The sequence below is a fragment of the Numenius arquata genome, chromosome 2, assembly GCF_964106895.1.
Source record: "Numenius arquata chromosome 2, bNumArq3.hap1.1, whole genome shotgun sequence".
NCBI classification, from domain to species: Eukaryota; Metazoa; Chordata; class Aves; order Charadriiformes; family Scolopacidae; genus Numenius; species Numenius arquata.
The window spans coordinates 90,618,504-90,636,117 of NC_133577.1; the positions used below are offsets into that span (position 1 = coordinate 90,618,504).

At 35.1% G+C, this 17,614-nt stretch overlaps 1 protein-coding gene across 1 annotated transcript in view; it reads right to left on the reverse strand.

Annotated features, from left to right (window-relative positions):
* The window catches only part of ZDHHC17 (zDHHC palmitoyltransferase 17), a 76,343-nt gene continuing 58,729 nt past the window's right edge, over positions 1 to 17,614 (reverse strand). The window contains exons 11-17 of the mRNA XM_074144425.1: positions 14,453 to 14,577; positions 11,043 to 11,105; positions 9,590 to 9,683; positions 5,649 to 5,732; positions 5,103 to 5,260; positions 2,809 to 2,903; positions 1 to 925 (exon numbers count right to left, since the gene is read on the reverse strand). Of these exons, the coding sequence (XP_074000526.1) occupies positions 787 to 925; positions 2,809 to 2,903; positions 5,103 to 5,260; positions 5,649 to 5,732; positions 9,590 to 9,683; positions 11,043 to 11,105; positions 14,453 to 14,577 (758 nt within the window). The 3' untranslated portion in view covers positions 1 to 786. The remainder of the gene's footprint in view (positions 926 to 2,808; positions 2,904 to 5,102; positions 5,261 to 5,648; positions 5,733 to 9,589; positions 9,684 to 11,042; positions 11,106 to 14,452; positions 14,578 to 17,614) is intronic.

The following is a 17,614-nucleotide window of genomic DNA, read 5'->3' on the forward strand; positions in this document are numbered from 1 at the left end:
CCCTGACCATTATATACAGGTGTATCATGCACTTAAGCAGGCCTTTAACAGAAGAGCTTTCCTTATTTGCGCAATTGTTTATTTCAGACTATATAATCTCAGAACAGGGTTATTACAAGTATTTAGTTGCACCACTAACTGGTGGCAAAAACAATCACCAAAAAATGTGGGCAAAGCATTTTTCCTCAACATTATCTGACGTGCTCTACTGCTATAACACGTTACTGGGGATTCCCACCACATGATGTTTATAACAGTATTGAAAAGCACATTTTTCAATGTACATAACTACAGAAAATCTGTATTAAAAAATCACATTACAGGAACTACAACATAGCGATCAGTGAACTCTGCATCATGAAATTTAGTTTTATATTCTAGACTCTTGTTTCAGTGGAATTATTCATATTGGGAAACAGATTTTTCTGCTCAGCACAACGTAACTACTTATGTCAATACTTCAATAATCTCATGCTCCATTGTGAAAGACCTTAAATAAAAAAACCCAACAACAAATACTGTGAATATGCTGTCGCGAATAATTCTCATGTTAAGAACTGTTAAAATCCCTTTTTGATCTTCCTCCTCTTCCTTATCAGGTTTGGCAGTTTATTCTGTCCATTTTTACTTTTGTTAATAAAATTCTGATGAAGAGAAGGTACCTTAAGATTCATCATCAGCCCTACACATAGCATGCTACTCTTCAAGGGATGCGGATTCGAGAGAGAGAGAGAAAATTTTTCAGGCACCACTCAGATATGATATGCTCACAGGATGAAGGTGGTGCTACACCAGCTGGTAGCCTGATCCTGAAGTTTGGTCATATTCTATTGTATACTGCCTTGTCCAGTCCACAATGACAGGCCGAAAAAGACCACAGCATCTGAATTCAAAGAAGTCTATAATGTTCCTTATGCAACCATGGCTATAAACAAAACAAAAAACACATGTTAGTAAGCAATATCATGGCTTATCTAGCAAAATACAACATTTTTTGTCTACCTACAAATTTGATTCTTCACCCTTTAAGCTCCTAACTGTAGAAAACGCACTCAGATAAGAAGCATCTTAGTGCTTGCTGATGACCAAGTTCTGAAATAAGTAGTCACCAGACTGATGAATGTTTGATCCTTGGACACAACCAAGACACTGACCTTCTTCCACTATCTACCAAAACCGTATGGAGAAATGTAACACGTTATTGGCAGTGCAGCATCATGTAGCAGAGCATGGTAATTCACATCCCTTTCTAAGAGCTAAGTTGCATTGTACAGATGGATGGAAGAGAAAACAGTATGAAGTGAATGTCTTCTTTGAGTAATTTCCATTTTTATTAATATCTATTTCCATCGTACATACTGGTTCACCAGCTGCAGGTCTAAGATTAATTAAGTTCCCAGACAACACAAAATTAAGAAAGCATTATCTGAATTAAATGAACTATTCAAGCACTTTCTGCTGCTGAATCAATTAATTGTCAAATATTTAAGATACCTACATCAAAATTCTAACATGTTGGGGTTTTTTTTTACTTAATTACACATGGGCTGAATAGATCACAGTTTTCTGGAAGAGAAGCTTGTGTTATGATATATGCAAGAACAGGTCTAAGCAACAAGGAGATTACAACCACTTTATGTCAATGCTTTCATCTGACAGGTGATGCCAAGTCAGTTATTTCAGACATCTGGTGTTATTTTCAGGAGTCGTTTTTATAATAGCAGCTATTTCAGTGAAAATGGTTTGTGAACGTGACATTAATTTGGGGATAAAATCAGTAGTTTTTCCTATCGTGTGCACCACCTTGTGCTCTTCAGGCAAAACAATTATCTGGTTTTGTTACAACTCTAATCTGTCGGAAGACTGAGACCATACAGAAATGCTTGTCTGCTTCTCACTGACTTTTGTATGGAGAGATATTAAAAAAAAGATCACACAAAATTCTCTTCTAACACAAAAAGAAACTGCAACAAGAACTCCTACCTCCTGTTCCCCTGGCTGTCACCTGAAAGAGCAGCAGCTCTCACCGGAGACACAGCATATGCAGCAGGGTAAGACATGCTTCTGTCTTTTCTCTGCTCCTTTTGTAACGTGCCCTCAACTCACCAATACTCCAGTCTCATGCCTTCATTGATTTCCTGCTTTGGCTTCACAAGCTGCTCTGTGCTGCTGCATTCCCATCCCAGTGCTACACCATCCCCGAGCCCTTCTCTCAGCTTGCACCCTCATCGCTACAGAAACCAGAATCCCAACCTACCCTTTACCTACTGATACCCAAAAGCCCATGTCTCACCCATGCAACACCCACTTCAGTTCCCGGGACATCCTGCTTCCTTCCCCATAAATAGCTTTGCCTGTGCCCTTCCTTCTTTTCTCACAGCAAAGAGAGCAAGGGGAGCTACTGCACAGAGCAAATTCAACAGCACATTAATTATCAGTCAGGAGAAGCGATTGCCTGGTGTGGAAGGTCAACATCCACACCATGTAATAAGCAACTACCTCTAGTTTGGGCATCTGATTTATCACGAGGATATTTATTTCCCCATAAACTATACAGCAGATGACGACCACTGCTGGAAAGCGTTCTTTTCTGTGTTTATGCGTCCCCATGTAGAGTCACTACAAAACATTTATCGCTCCCTTTAACTGGACTGAACGTGTTACTGTAAAAATAGCTGACAGAATCAGCATTCCAAGTAGTGAAAATACTCTAAAAGCATTTAGCTATGTTCTGTTTCAACAAGCTCCACAATTCAAATGTATGCAAGGCTACACAAATAAGAAACATGTTTACGCTTTCAAACTTACTTGAATGGGCTTTCAATAGATGTGGTTGTAACTTTAAAGTGCTTGTATCTTCTTGCATTCATTCTTTCATTTGTCGTGATACCCAAGCAAGATATCTGAAAAAGAATAAGCAATTAAGCTCATGTAAAAACATGCAAACAAGCCCTGCATGAGGCAGACTGAAAAAGGAGGACCAAATTTACTGTTTTATAGTCGTCCTTTTGAAGAAGGAGTTTTATCAGGGAAATAAGGGAAATTATCAGATCCCAACATAAAACCCCATACAACAGCTGTACCAGATTGTACCAAATTGTGCCAGATTGTGCCAAAGGTTTAATTTTGAAAGTAAAGAGAAATAAATCATGATCACTGAATTAACTGTGACTTCTTGGATCATAAGAAAGCGATGCCTTTACTATATTGTCAGCTGAAGAGTACTGTAAATAATAGATCCACGAGTTACTTTATATGGCATTTGAACAACTTTCTTTTCCTCCTGACATTCTGGTTATAGCTCCAGTAATATATTTTTCCCCATTTATAAATTTGTTGCAGTAGCACAACTTGTCTGTCCACAAGACAAAAAGATGACCAGAAAAAAAAAAAAAAGCGGGGCGTTTTTATTTTGTTCTTGCTGCTTGCGTTTTTTCCTTTTTACAGAATCATTTGGCGCAAAGGCTGTGATTTTCTGTAACAACTTTCCAACTATGGTAGCCTAAAAGGGTATCTTATGTAAAACTGGAGTTTACTGTAATGTGATACAATTGGAAACAAAAATGTGAGCACTCCTTTAGCAGCCTTATACTACAGGAAGATACAGTGTTGTAATTCCTAGTGAAATACAAGAAGTCAACTCTGCTGCATGTCACAAAAGCAAAAACATTTAAAAAGTTAACTTCGGGCTGGCTTGCCTCATCTGGATGTACTTCATACCTCAAGCATTTTCTTCTTGCATGAAACCCAGTGAAGTTTCATGTCTATGTATATAAATGGGCTCTCAAACGCCAACTTCTGAAGTGGGAAGTAAAGGTTTTAAATTATTTTTCTAAGATAGTAGGTAGTGTTTTGACAATAACTCTGGCCAAGTTCAGTAAGGACAAGTCCAAACTTTATGATGGAGAGGGGAAAAAAAGGCAGCAAGAGTAGGGGCTGTGCAGTTGCAAATCAAAAGCACCAATTTAGAGAATGTCTTTATCAATTTCATCATTACGGCAAACTCCAAAGAGATTTTCCAAGAACACTCCTAAAACTCTTAGGAAATTTAGTAATATGACTGTGTGTTCGGTTTCCATTTTTCCAGGATTATTAAAGAAGTCAAATGGTAGAATTCTTTTTGCTTAATGATACAAAATACTGTAAGATGTATTTTTGCAAGTGGCGTAATTCAAAGATGCATCTGTACACAGATCGTATTAACAGGAATCCTCAAAGGGGAACTTAATGGATCGTGATATAAGTATGATGGAAGGCTCTGTGGAAAGTTACATGCTTATTCTGCTAGAAGCCTGGTGAGTTAGACTGCCTTCAAAGCCACCTTAAATACACGTAGTTATCTCTGCTCATTTATCTTAGGAAAGACCACTAAAAGACTGAATGGCTCTCACTCACACATATGAGATTTTGAAATTGATGTATGTTGTAAATGATGAATATTGCAGAAAAAGGAGGACAAAACTTAAATTTCCTGAAAAGTTTTGCCTATGCCTTAGAGGATGATTTTTATTTCCAGGATGTCTGGAAAGATTAAACTGGTAAATCTCACAGTTCATTAATGATAAGTCATAATGAAAGACTTTCAGGTCATAATGAAAGGCTTTCAAGTCATACAGAGTGGCTTTCAGTATGACTTGCCTTTTCTTAAAAAGGATAAAGAAACTCTTGGGTTTGGTCAGATTACAGTACAGTAATGTGATCAGAAATCACACTGAAGCGGTGTAAGAAATTACTGCATCCCCTTTGAAGTTACCACCCCCTTTCTGCTAACGACATAACTGCATTATTCCAAGTTCGACCCACAGATCTTATCCTCTATTAGTCTTTATTGCCTTTCTCTGGTCTGTTTTGCCTTTTTGTCATTCTGAGAGTGGAAAGCAGGAGGTAGGTAGTTTAACCTCTTGCAAAAAAAAAAAAAAAAAAAAGCACAAGCAATGAGAAGTGAATGATGCCTAATATCCAGAGAAAGAGATGCCTGCCTCCTCCAGCCTGGCTGAGAGACTGAACGCTTGGCCTTGCATTATAATTTAAATGAGAGAACTATTTGAGATTCTTATGTCACTCCCAAAACTCAGCATTACAAATGAAGTGCCCTTCCGTACCTGATACATCTGACACATGAGTAACACAGCCACCCACATGAAGTGAAAAACACTGTTTAGAAACATCCAAAACATCCACGGAGAACAGGTAGCAATCTGTGTAATATAGGTCCAAAACCCATCCTTTGCATAACTTGTCTCACAGTGGAAACCCCAGTCTAGAGAAAAAACAGAGTCAAAAATCACACAGAAGATTTAAAATGTTTACTGTATATCAACATAATGCCTACATTAAAATGCATTAAATTAAATAAGAAAATGACACGGTGCCAAAATAGTTCTACTTGCTCTCTCTTAATTTCCCAACTCCTTGAACACATGACATATGCATATACTTGGCTGTGATGAAGAAAAAAATCTAGGACAAGAAAAACATCATCTTCTAACTTAAAATATCCAATATAGTAAATTATTAATATGCAGTTCAATTCCAGAATAAAAATATCCAAAACTCTGGTAAGGCAGAAATCTGTCAAAATCCATAACAGGAGATAAACAAAGTATTTGTAAGCAATTAAAAAAAGCCAAAAAACCACAGTTACTCACAAGAGATACATCCATAAATCATCCAGCAAATCATAAAAAGCAAGAAGAACAGGTATCCCATAAAATAGCGATGGTTCCCTGCTCCTAAAGTTGCACAAGAACAACAGGGATCAAATTAGTACACTTTCAAAAGACAGACAACATTACATCAGAAAATTTAATTGCTTGCTTAGAAGTACTGCTTATTATTGTATACAGAAACTTACATAACTAAGACTAAATTAAGCCAATATAACCTCAAGACAGTGAAATTAGCTGGCTTAATTATGAATTTATTTTTCACTTCTGACACAACAAAGCAATGTTTTATTTTCTTCAGTTTCTGTGACATTACAGCTGTAATTCACACAAATGTATTTCATTTGCAACCTCTTTCATGAGTGATTATTGATAGATAATATTTAGAACAATGTCGGTGACAGCTGTTGCAGAGCCCTGAACAGCCAGGAATTACACATCAAAAATACTTTTTAAATTCCATTAGAATTCAGACTGCAGAGTTCACTCTCTTAAAAGAAACAGAAATATGAAAAAATATACAACATCCCTTTATAATAAGCTAACTCACAACTTCAGTTTAGACCTCCTTGATAAAGCTAGCTAAAAATAAAATATCTAATAGAACTTGCAAAACAAATACATTTAACTGAACAGACAAGGCCTAACAACCTGGCTTCGATAATGAATGGGATAAAAAAACCCATCCTGCTTAAGACAGAATTTAAATGCAAGAAAATTTGGTTATTAAAAGACTGACTTATTTTTAACACTAATAGAGTTAAAAAGGTGCCTTTTATGCAAGTACATCATAATTCTGAAGTACTCAGCCTTCCTTCTGTTTGTGAAATATGTCCACTGCTGCAACCTTCCAACAGCTCTAGGCTCTAAACTAAACCCACAGAGATGATAACGGGCTACAAAGGACTTGGCTGTCATCATCTACCAGCACAGCGTTTACTTCTTCATTATGTCAAATGTTTTGCCTGCTAAAACAAGAGCATCCTCTGGAGGCAGAAAATAATCAAGTGCTTTTCGCAAGTGAACTGAAAGATTATATAAATAAGAGATGAGGAAGAACACACATACAACACAAGCTAGACTAAACACAAGACATTTCCTTGAAAATCCAACAAGTTCCTTCAGACATAAAATACGTTGTAACATTGCCTTCAATCACCTAAGAGCATGTGAGAAAAAGTGTTGGGAATGTCCCTAAGGTATCGCTTTCATTTGCATTCTAAATTTCAGAACTGTTAAGTTTCATAAAAGACTTTTTTTTTTTTAAAAAAAAAGGAAGCTAAACAGTGACCTAGAGGTCCATCTGAGAGGCATCAGATGAGATGCTTCTTTCAGCAGCATCTTCAATGATACTAAACCAAATTCTGTCTGTATTTGGTAAAACCATACGCATAGCATTTAAAACTATAAATGAGACAGGTAAAATCTTGGTCGCAGTTAAAAAAAAAAAAAGACTTTGGAAATAGAAAGTAGAGCAACTACCTTTCTTCTGTATCTAAAATAAGACTTGGGAAAACCCAGCACCACGCTCTACAGTTTCACCCTGGACTGGCAGGAACACGGTCAGTTATCCCCCACAGTTAAAACAATGCTGTAAAAATTGTTGCTAATTTCTTTTATATGATTGTACTTATGTTACAGATAAGTAAAGATAACTGATTTTTTTCTGATGGAGTTATATTGAATGATTTAGATGGTTTGTTCATTTCTTATTTTTTCCTACTTTTAGTTTAGAAGAAACTTTACTGGGCAAGGAAAGTGATCATTATTCTAAACCATAAAATAATTTCTTATATACACAAGACCTACCTTCTGAGTCACTGCTATCAGAACACTAATTCAGTACAATGTCAGCATGACCCATGTTACATAACAGTTTAAAATTTGGCTCTAGCTCCTTTCATGCCATTACTTGAAAACTAAATTTCTGTTGCGACTTTGCAGTTTGTTTGCAAGTTTAATAAAATATCTTGTTTTTTCATTTTCAAACAATCAACTGTAAAAAAAAAACCCACCATGCTATTTTGATACTCCATTAAAAATATAAAAATAACCACCCTAGGGACTTGCTCACTGTAATTTTAACTAAAATCTTGCAGGTGGTATGAAAATAATTTGCCCCAATTGCCAATTTATTTATTTTTCAAATAGTCTGCACTTCTTGTCCGCCTCTTCAGCATGGTAAAAATATTCTCTCTCCACCTCTTCATATTCCAAGTTTTATCCCTAAAGGATTTATTTTAGCCTCTGTACACACTCTTACAATACTTCTCAACCCTATATTTAGTAAAATTCTTACCCTTCTAACACATTCAAAAAAGACTACATAAAACATTTCCAAATTCCACCTTTCCAGAAAGGCATGATTCATGTTTCCCTTTTTGGCAAACAGACCACGGATGCTGTTTTAAGAATGGATTCTGTTTTGTAATCCTACGCTCAGAGTCACCATGTACCACTCTAAGAGAGACAGAGAAGCCATATAAGGTCATTTAGACCATCAGTCTCTCCAGCTGTTCCCATAGTGTGATTTCTAACGCTTTTTTCCCAGCATACTTTCAAGCGTCCTAATGTTTACTTTTACCTCCAGCTATCCCAATCTGTACAAGACCACTACTAGGAGGATTCTGCTTTTCCATCACCACTGTTTTATAAGAAAACACTTCCTTCACCTGACTTAATCCCATTACTCACATACTCTCTTAACACACACAAACTAAAGTTGGTTTTTTTTCCTCCCCCAGCTGTTTTTTATGCTTTTCAAGTTACTGATTAAAATACTGGATCTTTCTGTCCCACTGACAAGTGGTCCTTAGTCCTCCTGCAAAACACTAAACACTCTCCAAAAAGCCTATGCCCCCCTACCTTTTTTAAATAAAAATTTCCAAGTTCTTCATTGTAAAACATCTAAAATACAAATGAAAAGTAACTCAGGTAGTAACATCAGTAGGAAATGTAAAGTAGAAGGGAGTGATATAAGCCTATCTCAATGAGACTTCAGTGATGCTCTATTACAATTCAAATGCCTGGTCTATTTTACTCTTGATCGTAAGACCAAACTACTGTGACCATCCATTATTATATATATTTGGAAGGACTACAATGAAGCATTTATTTGCTGTCAGATGTCAATGAATCCAGGTCCTAATTCCTCCCCATCATTAAAGTTAGCTCTGCTTGCGTCCTAAAAAACCCAACCCAACAGTGAAGCAAGCTGCACTCATTTCCTAGCTGTGAAGTTTTCAGTGCTTCCTGCATAATAATGGCTTTCAAATAAGTTTCTCAAAAAATAAAACAGGGAATAGTAGCATTTAGAGACTTTATTCTTGTTCTATATCTGTTCCTTTCATCATCTCTGGGGAGAAAAAATTACTACCTGGTAGGTGAAAAAGAGGAGAATACCTCAATAGGAAGTCAGTCATTCTGTATCTAACTGCTATGATCATTACATTTTTGAATACATGTACTTTCCCATTAAATTAGAAAATTATCAGCAAAAATGAAAATTTTTATCTTACACAATGGATAATAGTCGGTTGTGGAATCAGTGCACACCTTTTCTGTGGACATAAAATGCATTTAAGCGTTGCATTTATTAATTACTAGAGTCTATGTTAATAAAAATATATAGGTAAGAAATAGAACTAGACACAAAACAATTTTGAGGATGGGTATAGATATAAATAATACAAATGAGAATAATGCAGAGAATCAAATACAAAAAAAAATAAGCTCAGTATGAAAATGCCTTTCCTTCAACCAAAAACATTCCCAAAATTTTTTCTCAGACTTTGGCAGAAACCAAGTCACTTTTAGCATGAAATGACAACAGACAAAGCCCTGCACAACATGCAGGGTTGATTTCAGAAGTTTTTTCCCTTCTAATCTATTATGACAGTATCATATTTTAGAAAATTACTCACCTACACAGTTACCCACCCATGGGCAGTGGTGATCAAACTTTGCTATACATCGATTGCATACACCACAGTGTTTGGACCTCACTGGCTTCCGTATCTGTAACGGTTATTAACATTTGTTTAGAATAGCAAAAAAAAAAAACCCTGACATGTTTATACAGGAAAAAACAGAATCACAGAATGATAAGGGGTTGGAAGGGACCTCTGGAAATCATCTAGTCCAACCCCTCTGCCAACCCTCAATTTAAACGCAATTTGATTTTCTATTGTTGACCTCCTAGAGAACTTCAAACTCGATGCTAATTTTTAAAGCAAACTTAGCTATTGAGCTTAATCTGTATACAATTTAACACAAACATCTATGTATTTGGATTCTAGGATGTTTTGTATTTTTTTTTCTTTCATACAAAGTTCTCTTACCCCCTCCAGTTATTGAGCTTTGTGGAGCAACCAGTTTCATTTCAGCTTTTTAACAACGGAAGTACAGAATGAGTTTGAGTTCCACGATTCTGTCAGTTATCAATGAGCTCTAATGTAAAGTGTTCCAGCTTATTTTCTAAAGACAGGAATATGACTTAACAAATGGAACTCAGTGGAACTTAGAATTAAATTACTCCCAGCAACTTTTTTAAAAGGTTATGTTTTGAAAGAAATATAAAATGCCAATAAAAGAACTGATATGAAGTGTTTTGAGATATGTACGTATATACACACATCATTTTTAAGGTGTCACATCTGTAAATAATTTTCCAGATTCAATTTTGGGAATATTAACATTATTCATGTTCTACATAGGTCAGAGCATTACAGCATAATACTGATAACCTCGATAATTTTATATTTTATATTATTTATATACTTATATATAATTTATCTTTATATATAAAAAAATATATATTTATATTTATATATATTTCAAAAACAGAAACACATTACATTTACTATGGTTACTATTTTTTTCCTTAAGCAGTTATTTCCTTTTAAATTTTTTGTGGTGAAACCAAGTATTAACTACTACCAAAAAAAAATATTTGCTCACAATTTGGCAAGCTCTACAAAATTCAAGATTTTTTTTATCCCCCTCCCAATTACAGCCAAATTGAGAACTACAATTGATTTTTGGAAAAAAGTATTTTACTAGAAGCACCACATAATTTTACTGTGAGTTACAGAGGTGGTGAAATGTTGCCTCTGATTTTCATAACTTGTTAGGTGTATAACCAACTACCTTGGTAGATATATTAAATACTTGGGTTTTGATACTAGCAAGTTATTTCCGCAGTGATATTTTTGGCCTCCTATTGTTGCAGGGGTTTTTTTGTGTGCAGCTATACTATTTATTGAAAACACTACTTAAATTAAAGATTACAAATAAATTCTTCCCTAGCTTTGGCCTAGAATGAAAAAAAAAAAAAAATAAAAAATCAGTGCTGCAATTGATTAAAAAATACACTACCAAGCAGGTACTGCAGAATATACTGAGGTCCAGACTTCCTGTCTCTGCAAGTTCTACTATTGTCTGCAGAAAAAAAAAAAAAAAAAAGAAAAAAAAATTAGAATTTAGCATATAAAAAATTGCTGACAACCATTGTAATATAGCTGCTTCTCAGACCTAGAGTTGTGAACTCTACTCATTTCAGCTACTTTCTAGACACAGAAACAACTTAAATTCAGCTGAATTTGATTTTAAACCTATGTTGTTAAACCAATATGCACATTTACTTCTAAATTAATTCTAGCTTATACCTATTCCTAGTGTATCTAGGTTTAATTAGAGAAAAAGCAAGCTTCTATTAATTTTGATACATTCACACAGTTTGACTAACCTGTTGTTAAACCTGTTAAAATTAATGCAGCTGATTTTCCAAACAGGAACACATAAAACTAGCTAGCAGGATCAGCCAGTCTAGAAACCAGACTTTTTTCCAGAGGTAGCCCATCAAAACCTTGAAATCTATATTCACCTCTTTCCTCAGATGCTGAAGCTTCAGGAAAGAAAAGAAATAATGCAAAGCAAACCTCCTCTTACAGCTATACTTATGTGTCAAGTGATACATGGAGTCAGGTATCAGTTAAAGCATGCCTATATCTTTGCTCTAAATGATAGTTGTTTTTTTTTATTTTGTACACTCCTTCAGTACCCACTTCATTGTTGGAATAGAAGGAACCTATTATTCCATGAAATGGTTTCCAACAAGTTTTAAAATTCAGCAACTGAAATCATGCCATGTGAGACTTAAATGACATTTGCAACATATAGAAAATATCCTGAAAACATCTTTTGCCAGGATAGCCTTCCTTGAACCAGAAGGAATTTGCTCAGCATAAATAGCCTAATGGCAAATAGATTCATCTACTGCTGCCTTTCAAACCACGTGTATCTTATGCATCAGCGTGGTTCCTAACTGCAGAACCAACAGAACAGTCCTTGCAACTGTTTCCTCATGATGATGACCACTAAAGTGGGTACCTTGACAGAAGCCACAGAAGTTTCCCTTCAAAAGACTACACTTAATAACCAGTCAGGAAAAATTTATAGGAATTTTTCCCCAAACTAACCAGTAAGAGCTACGGTCAACAGTCTGGGGGTAAATCAGCATCTTAATGCTTCCCCTGCTGATCTCAGGTAAAAAAGGAACAATCTTTACAGTTTTTCTAACATTTCTTAACCAAGCTCTGAAAGTTGTGACTATTTTTTCTCCTCACTTGTATCTCCATTTGCTGTTAGCCCAGCATTCTTGTCTCCACCGCTGCAACTCTCCAGACTCCCTCTTCAACCAAGCACTGCCATTCATGAGCCCTTCCACATCCCTCTTGCATCTTGCCAACTTCAGTACTCTACATCCCTTTCTCATCCCCCTCTGCCATCCCTTACTGCTCTAACAACATTTCCCACTACTTGAATTTAAAGAACCTCCCTCGCAATAATAACTTTTGTAAATAAACCAGATGAACAGAAAGTTAAAAACCCAACTAGACATATCTACCATGATTTCAATGCCGTCAGTTTTTGATACTTTACTATATCTTGGACAATTTAATAAACTGTCCAAAAATGATCATGTCAAAGATTGTCATAAATTCAGAAATAGTTTGTAGTATACACTACACTACAGACTAACAAAAGGATGCACAAAGGAATGTACATGGTGTGATGCTCAATGCTGACTTTGGTATTATCCACAAGCAAGCCCAAAGTTCAGGAGAACTGAACAAGAGCAGATAAATCAACTAAATATAACTCTCCTTAGAGATTATAGCATAGAGACCCCGGAATACTCAAGTCAGAGCCACATTTTCATGGTTTGTAAACATTGGGTCTATTTTCTGTGCTTTTGAGCTATTAATATTTGATTGTGAAAAGCTGGAATTGTTTATTTATTATTTATTTACTTATTTTAAGAGTCAACTTGGGTTATTTTGTAACACAGAAGAAGGGACACGACACACCAGTAGAATAAACATCTAAAATTTTTGCTTACTACACATTTCCAAACATACTTAACTTGGTCATCTGGAATTAAAAGATTTTTTTTCGTTGCTGATTCCAAAGCTAAAGGCTACCTCAACACAAAACATTTGGAGACCAATTACAAAACTATGAGAAAACAGTATACTGCACAAACGTAAGACATGCACCCAACAGTGGTTTATGTCCCTAACAATAGATTATTTTACATTTTGGTTAGCTGCAATGTAAGACATCCAAAGCATTCACAGCCTGCAACTGAAGAAGTTGCATTTTACGATTCCTACCCAGTTCAGCAAGGCTTCTGTAACCACACTTAACTTCTTAAGCAAGTAGATCAAATGAATTGCATATTTGTACAATTTGCTGAGTCTGAAACAAAGTGCAGTTGCTGACTCTTCTATTTAATTTAGTCCAGTTGAAGGACGAGAATTTAGTCTGGCCGTTACTTTGGCCAATTTTCAATAACAGAAAGGGAATTTGCAAAATAAATCTGCACACTGACTATCAACTCAGTAATAATTTACCAGAGAAAAAAATAATCATGTAAGCTATCACAACCATCTTTTACAGGCTATTATACGTTGATCACTACGTAAGGCCGTACTTCCAAGTGTCTGCTGTCAATCCACACAGGTTTTTTCTCAAGTAAGTGTGAAGAAGGACCACAAAATTCACTTTTGGTGGGATGTGAGCTACTAGGAAACTTGCCCAAAATGAAACAAACAAAATGTTTCTGCTGCTTGTATGATTTTGCAATATTCCACACTAAGTTTGGCTGCTGAGGCCAATGTACTTCAACTAAAAAAAAAAATTAGAAATGCTAACAATAATCTTATAAAGTCTTAGAAAGATATCATTAGATTACCCATATTTTCTCTGATATTTAAACCAAGAGAAAAAAAAAACAAAAAACTTGATCCCAGACTGCCTAGGGTTTGGGTTATTTTTATCCTCATTCAGTCTAATACTTTTAGGCACAAAGTTAAAGAAAACTGGAGGCCCTTTAAAGTCTGTGAATTTTTTTTACAACCAAATTAACTAACACTTATCCCATAATGTCATTTGTTTCAGTAAAGTAAAATTCTGAAACCTCCCATTTTCATTTTCACACAACTGCTTTTTAAACTCTTTTACCTTGAAAATCTTAATTGTGATTTTGTTACTCAAAATGACCTAAATGTAACTTTGGACCAGTAAACACTTGAACACATATTCCAAATGTAAAAAAAACCCAAAGAAACCTGGATGACAATTGAAAAGGAAAATTTTTCAACATTTTAGACCTTTTGTTACACAACAGTTTATTGAAATTTCATGTACTGAAGAGCAAACTACTCTATCCAACTGGTGGCAGGCTGCTGAAGATCCAAGTTTCACGTATCTCATGGCTTTACCTTTTTCTTTTGTTCTTCCGTGGCTTTGATTATTCCTGGATCTGATTTCCAGGATTTTCCAAAATTGTAGAAAAGTGCAACGCTATTAGCGAGGAATGGAAGATGTATAAAGAAAAAACTGAGATGTGTTTGAAGTCAAGGAATCTAAAATCAAATTTCCACTTCAAAATACCCACTGATAATTCTGAAATAAAATTTAAAGAAATTTAATTTTTATGAATGCCTTTGAGTCACTGTTGTCTGAATTAACAAAATTCAGTACTGTTGTAAGAACTCAATATTTTCTATTCCTCAAACTTGAAAACTTACTTTTTAAAATGCTGATCTCCAGGAGGCATTTCTAAAGCACTTACCCTTCTAAAGAATGAATAACGATAGTTCAGTTTTTGTAATTATTTTCCCTTTAAAATAAATTAAACTCCATTAAATTTATCTTCTAAAAAGTATTTCCTGTTTTCACAATAAACATTGCAGAGCTCTATTTATAAGACAGTAATTTGACTGCCTACGTCTTCAGTGGCTTGAAATTCCCATGAAATCACATCAAGGACTGTTTGTAGCCATAGAAGGAATTGTGCCGCAATGACCACCGTTGCATGGCAATCACGTCTCAACACCACTGATCTCCAAGAAAGGTACTGTCTGATACCTGATCCTATTAGAAGGCGATCCCCTTCTAATGTACTAATACATCTAGTACTTACAAAACCACAGGATTTAGTATTCTCTGGAAGTGTTTATAAAATCAATTACCATATAAAGACAGAAAATAACCATTAGTTTTAAAATAGATTTCCTGTGTTGAATGACTTGCCATATAACAGGCCTAGTCTTACAACACTTGACATTTCTTCAGAGATTTAAGACATTTTTTAGCAATGACATTGAAAAACCAAATGCTTCAGACATGCCTCTTCCACAAAAGGTGGAAAATTATTTACTCTGATAAACCTACAAAAGACCTGACTAAAGATACCTGTCAGCTGTCAGTCATAGCTGCAAGGAGATGCTGTATTTGACAAAGCTGCAGTGGCAGAAGCCTCTACAGCATTATCCAGGCAAAAAGGACCATTATTACTCAGGCACAAATCACTGCACACCCAAATTACATTATATTCTGAGTAACCAAGATGAATATTTCTCTCTACTTTGGTAGTCATTAGAACTTCTCTTGTAATTGAAGTTTAATATATTCTGTGTTTGCATTACAAAACTCTTCATATAAGACTTAAAACCAAGCATGACGTAGTAATTTGTACCGAATTGGTATATAACACTTTAAAGACAAAAATAAAAAAACCTTTTTTACATGCTTTGAAACAATCGGATTTTGAAGTTAGAACGTATGCTTAAATATATTCTACTATATATATACAAGTATATTCTATTCTGTTTGGCTCTATTCTTGGAAAAAACGTTTACTAACGGCATTAAGCAGTATTAAGAAAAAAATTACATAAACCATTGATAAACAAATCTACATGGTACAGACACAAGCAAATATTAAATGAAAAAACCCAGAATTTCTATAGAATAACAGTATCTTAAATCCTTCTATACTGCTCTTGTGATGTGAAAGAACCTGGAAGTATGAATAAATTCAAATAAGGCATCTTTTTGACTTCTAAAATGCTAACAAAGTCTCATTGTTCTTGTGAAGCGTATCCTGAATAACTTTTGTTTTCCTTCTGTTGGGGGAAAGAATTTGCTGTGAATTTCTAATAAAAGAATATTGGCAAGTTAAGTTAAAATTTTAATCATGTACCTTATACAGTAGAATGTTAGTATTAACTCACTAAAGGCTAATTAATCTTTCCTCTAACAAGCTGTTTCCAGCAAGTTTATAATAGGGGGAAAAAAACCCACCAGCTATACTATAACCTAAAAAACTTCACAGTTCTATTTGATACATTACAGATGAAAAGCTCTGACCTTAATATTTATACAACCTAATTTCTTCCTATTTTTCTTCTAAAATTGCCTGCTGCCAACAATAAGCTGGTTCAACTTATTTGTATAGCTAGAGACTACATTTTTCTTCAGAATATAAAAGTAACACCAGGGTTTTGTGACAATAATGAAAAATGTTTTTTCATTAAAAACACCTTAATCAGACATCTGTTACAAACAATAACAGTACAATTGAAAAAAAAATTATATGACCCATTCCTAATTACTATACGTCATGTCTAGACTGTTAAAGAAGATAGGGGGAAAGACAATTTATTTTCTATCAAGTAAAGGCATTTTTATAACCTTAAAGTTCTGGAATTGTTTTTTTATGGACTAAAATTTGGACAACCTGTGTGATAAAGAAGCTGTCCATGGATCAAAGCCACATGAGTAGAAATTCAGTATGCAGAATTCTTCTGAACTTACCCTTCCCCCTTTTTAGTCCATAAAATACAGATAAAGCATAAGAGACTCGCCACAGAGTCTAAGTTTTGCCTTTCCTTTTATCATGATGGTGTCAGGTGAGTGCAATGCTGACACAGTGTAAATGGTGGCAGATAAGGTACTTCTGTGCTGAGGGCAGGAGATGTTGGCAGACTACACGAGAAAGGAAAATATAGATGAGCAGTAACTATGTGAACAGAGAAAGACAAAGCAGTATTTTTCATTAGTATCTTCAAAAAAACATTTCTCCTAAGTTTTAAGCAAAGCTGGGGAGAAGGGATGAAAACCAACCAGATTTCGAAGGAGAAAGTTAAGTTAGAATTCTCCTGTCCAGGATATTTCTGGCATCTGATGTAGATAAAAAGTCCAACTGTGGGATTCATCTCACCTACCTTAAATCACTCAGTATGCCTTCATACACAACAGAAAGGAAAAAGCTACGTCCAATCTATCTTCAGTATCAAGATATTTAAATTAAGTCAGAGAAGCAGTGCCCTACAAGTGGCTATTTTTCTCCACTGGCTATGAAGAGAACTTAAACAACTAACTTAGGTATGAATGTCCACACTAGAGGTATCTAAAATTATGCTGAGCTCCCCTCTGAAGTTTACTTTGAAAGAAATTTTTAGCAACTTTGAGCAACTTTTAAAAACTCTCCATACTCAAGAAACCCTTGTAGGTTTGCATTAGAATTGGTTCTCCAGAGTGCCTCGTTTTGTCCTAACATCCTCATTTACAACTACACAAGGAAAAATACATTACCAT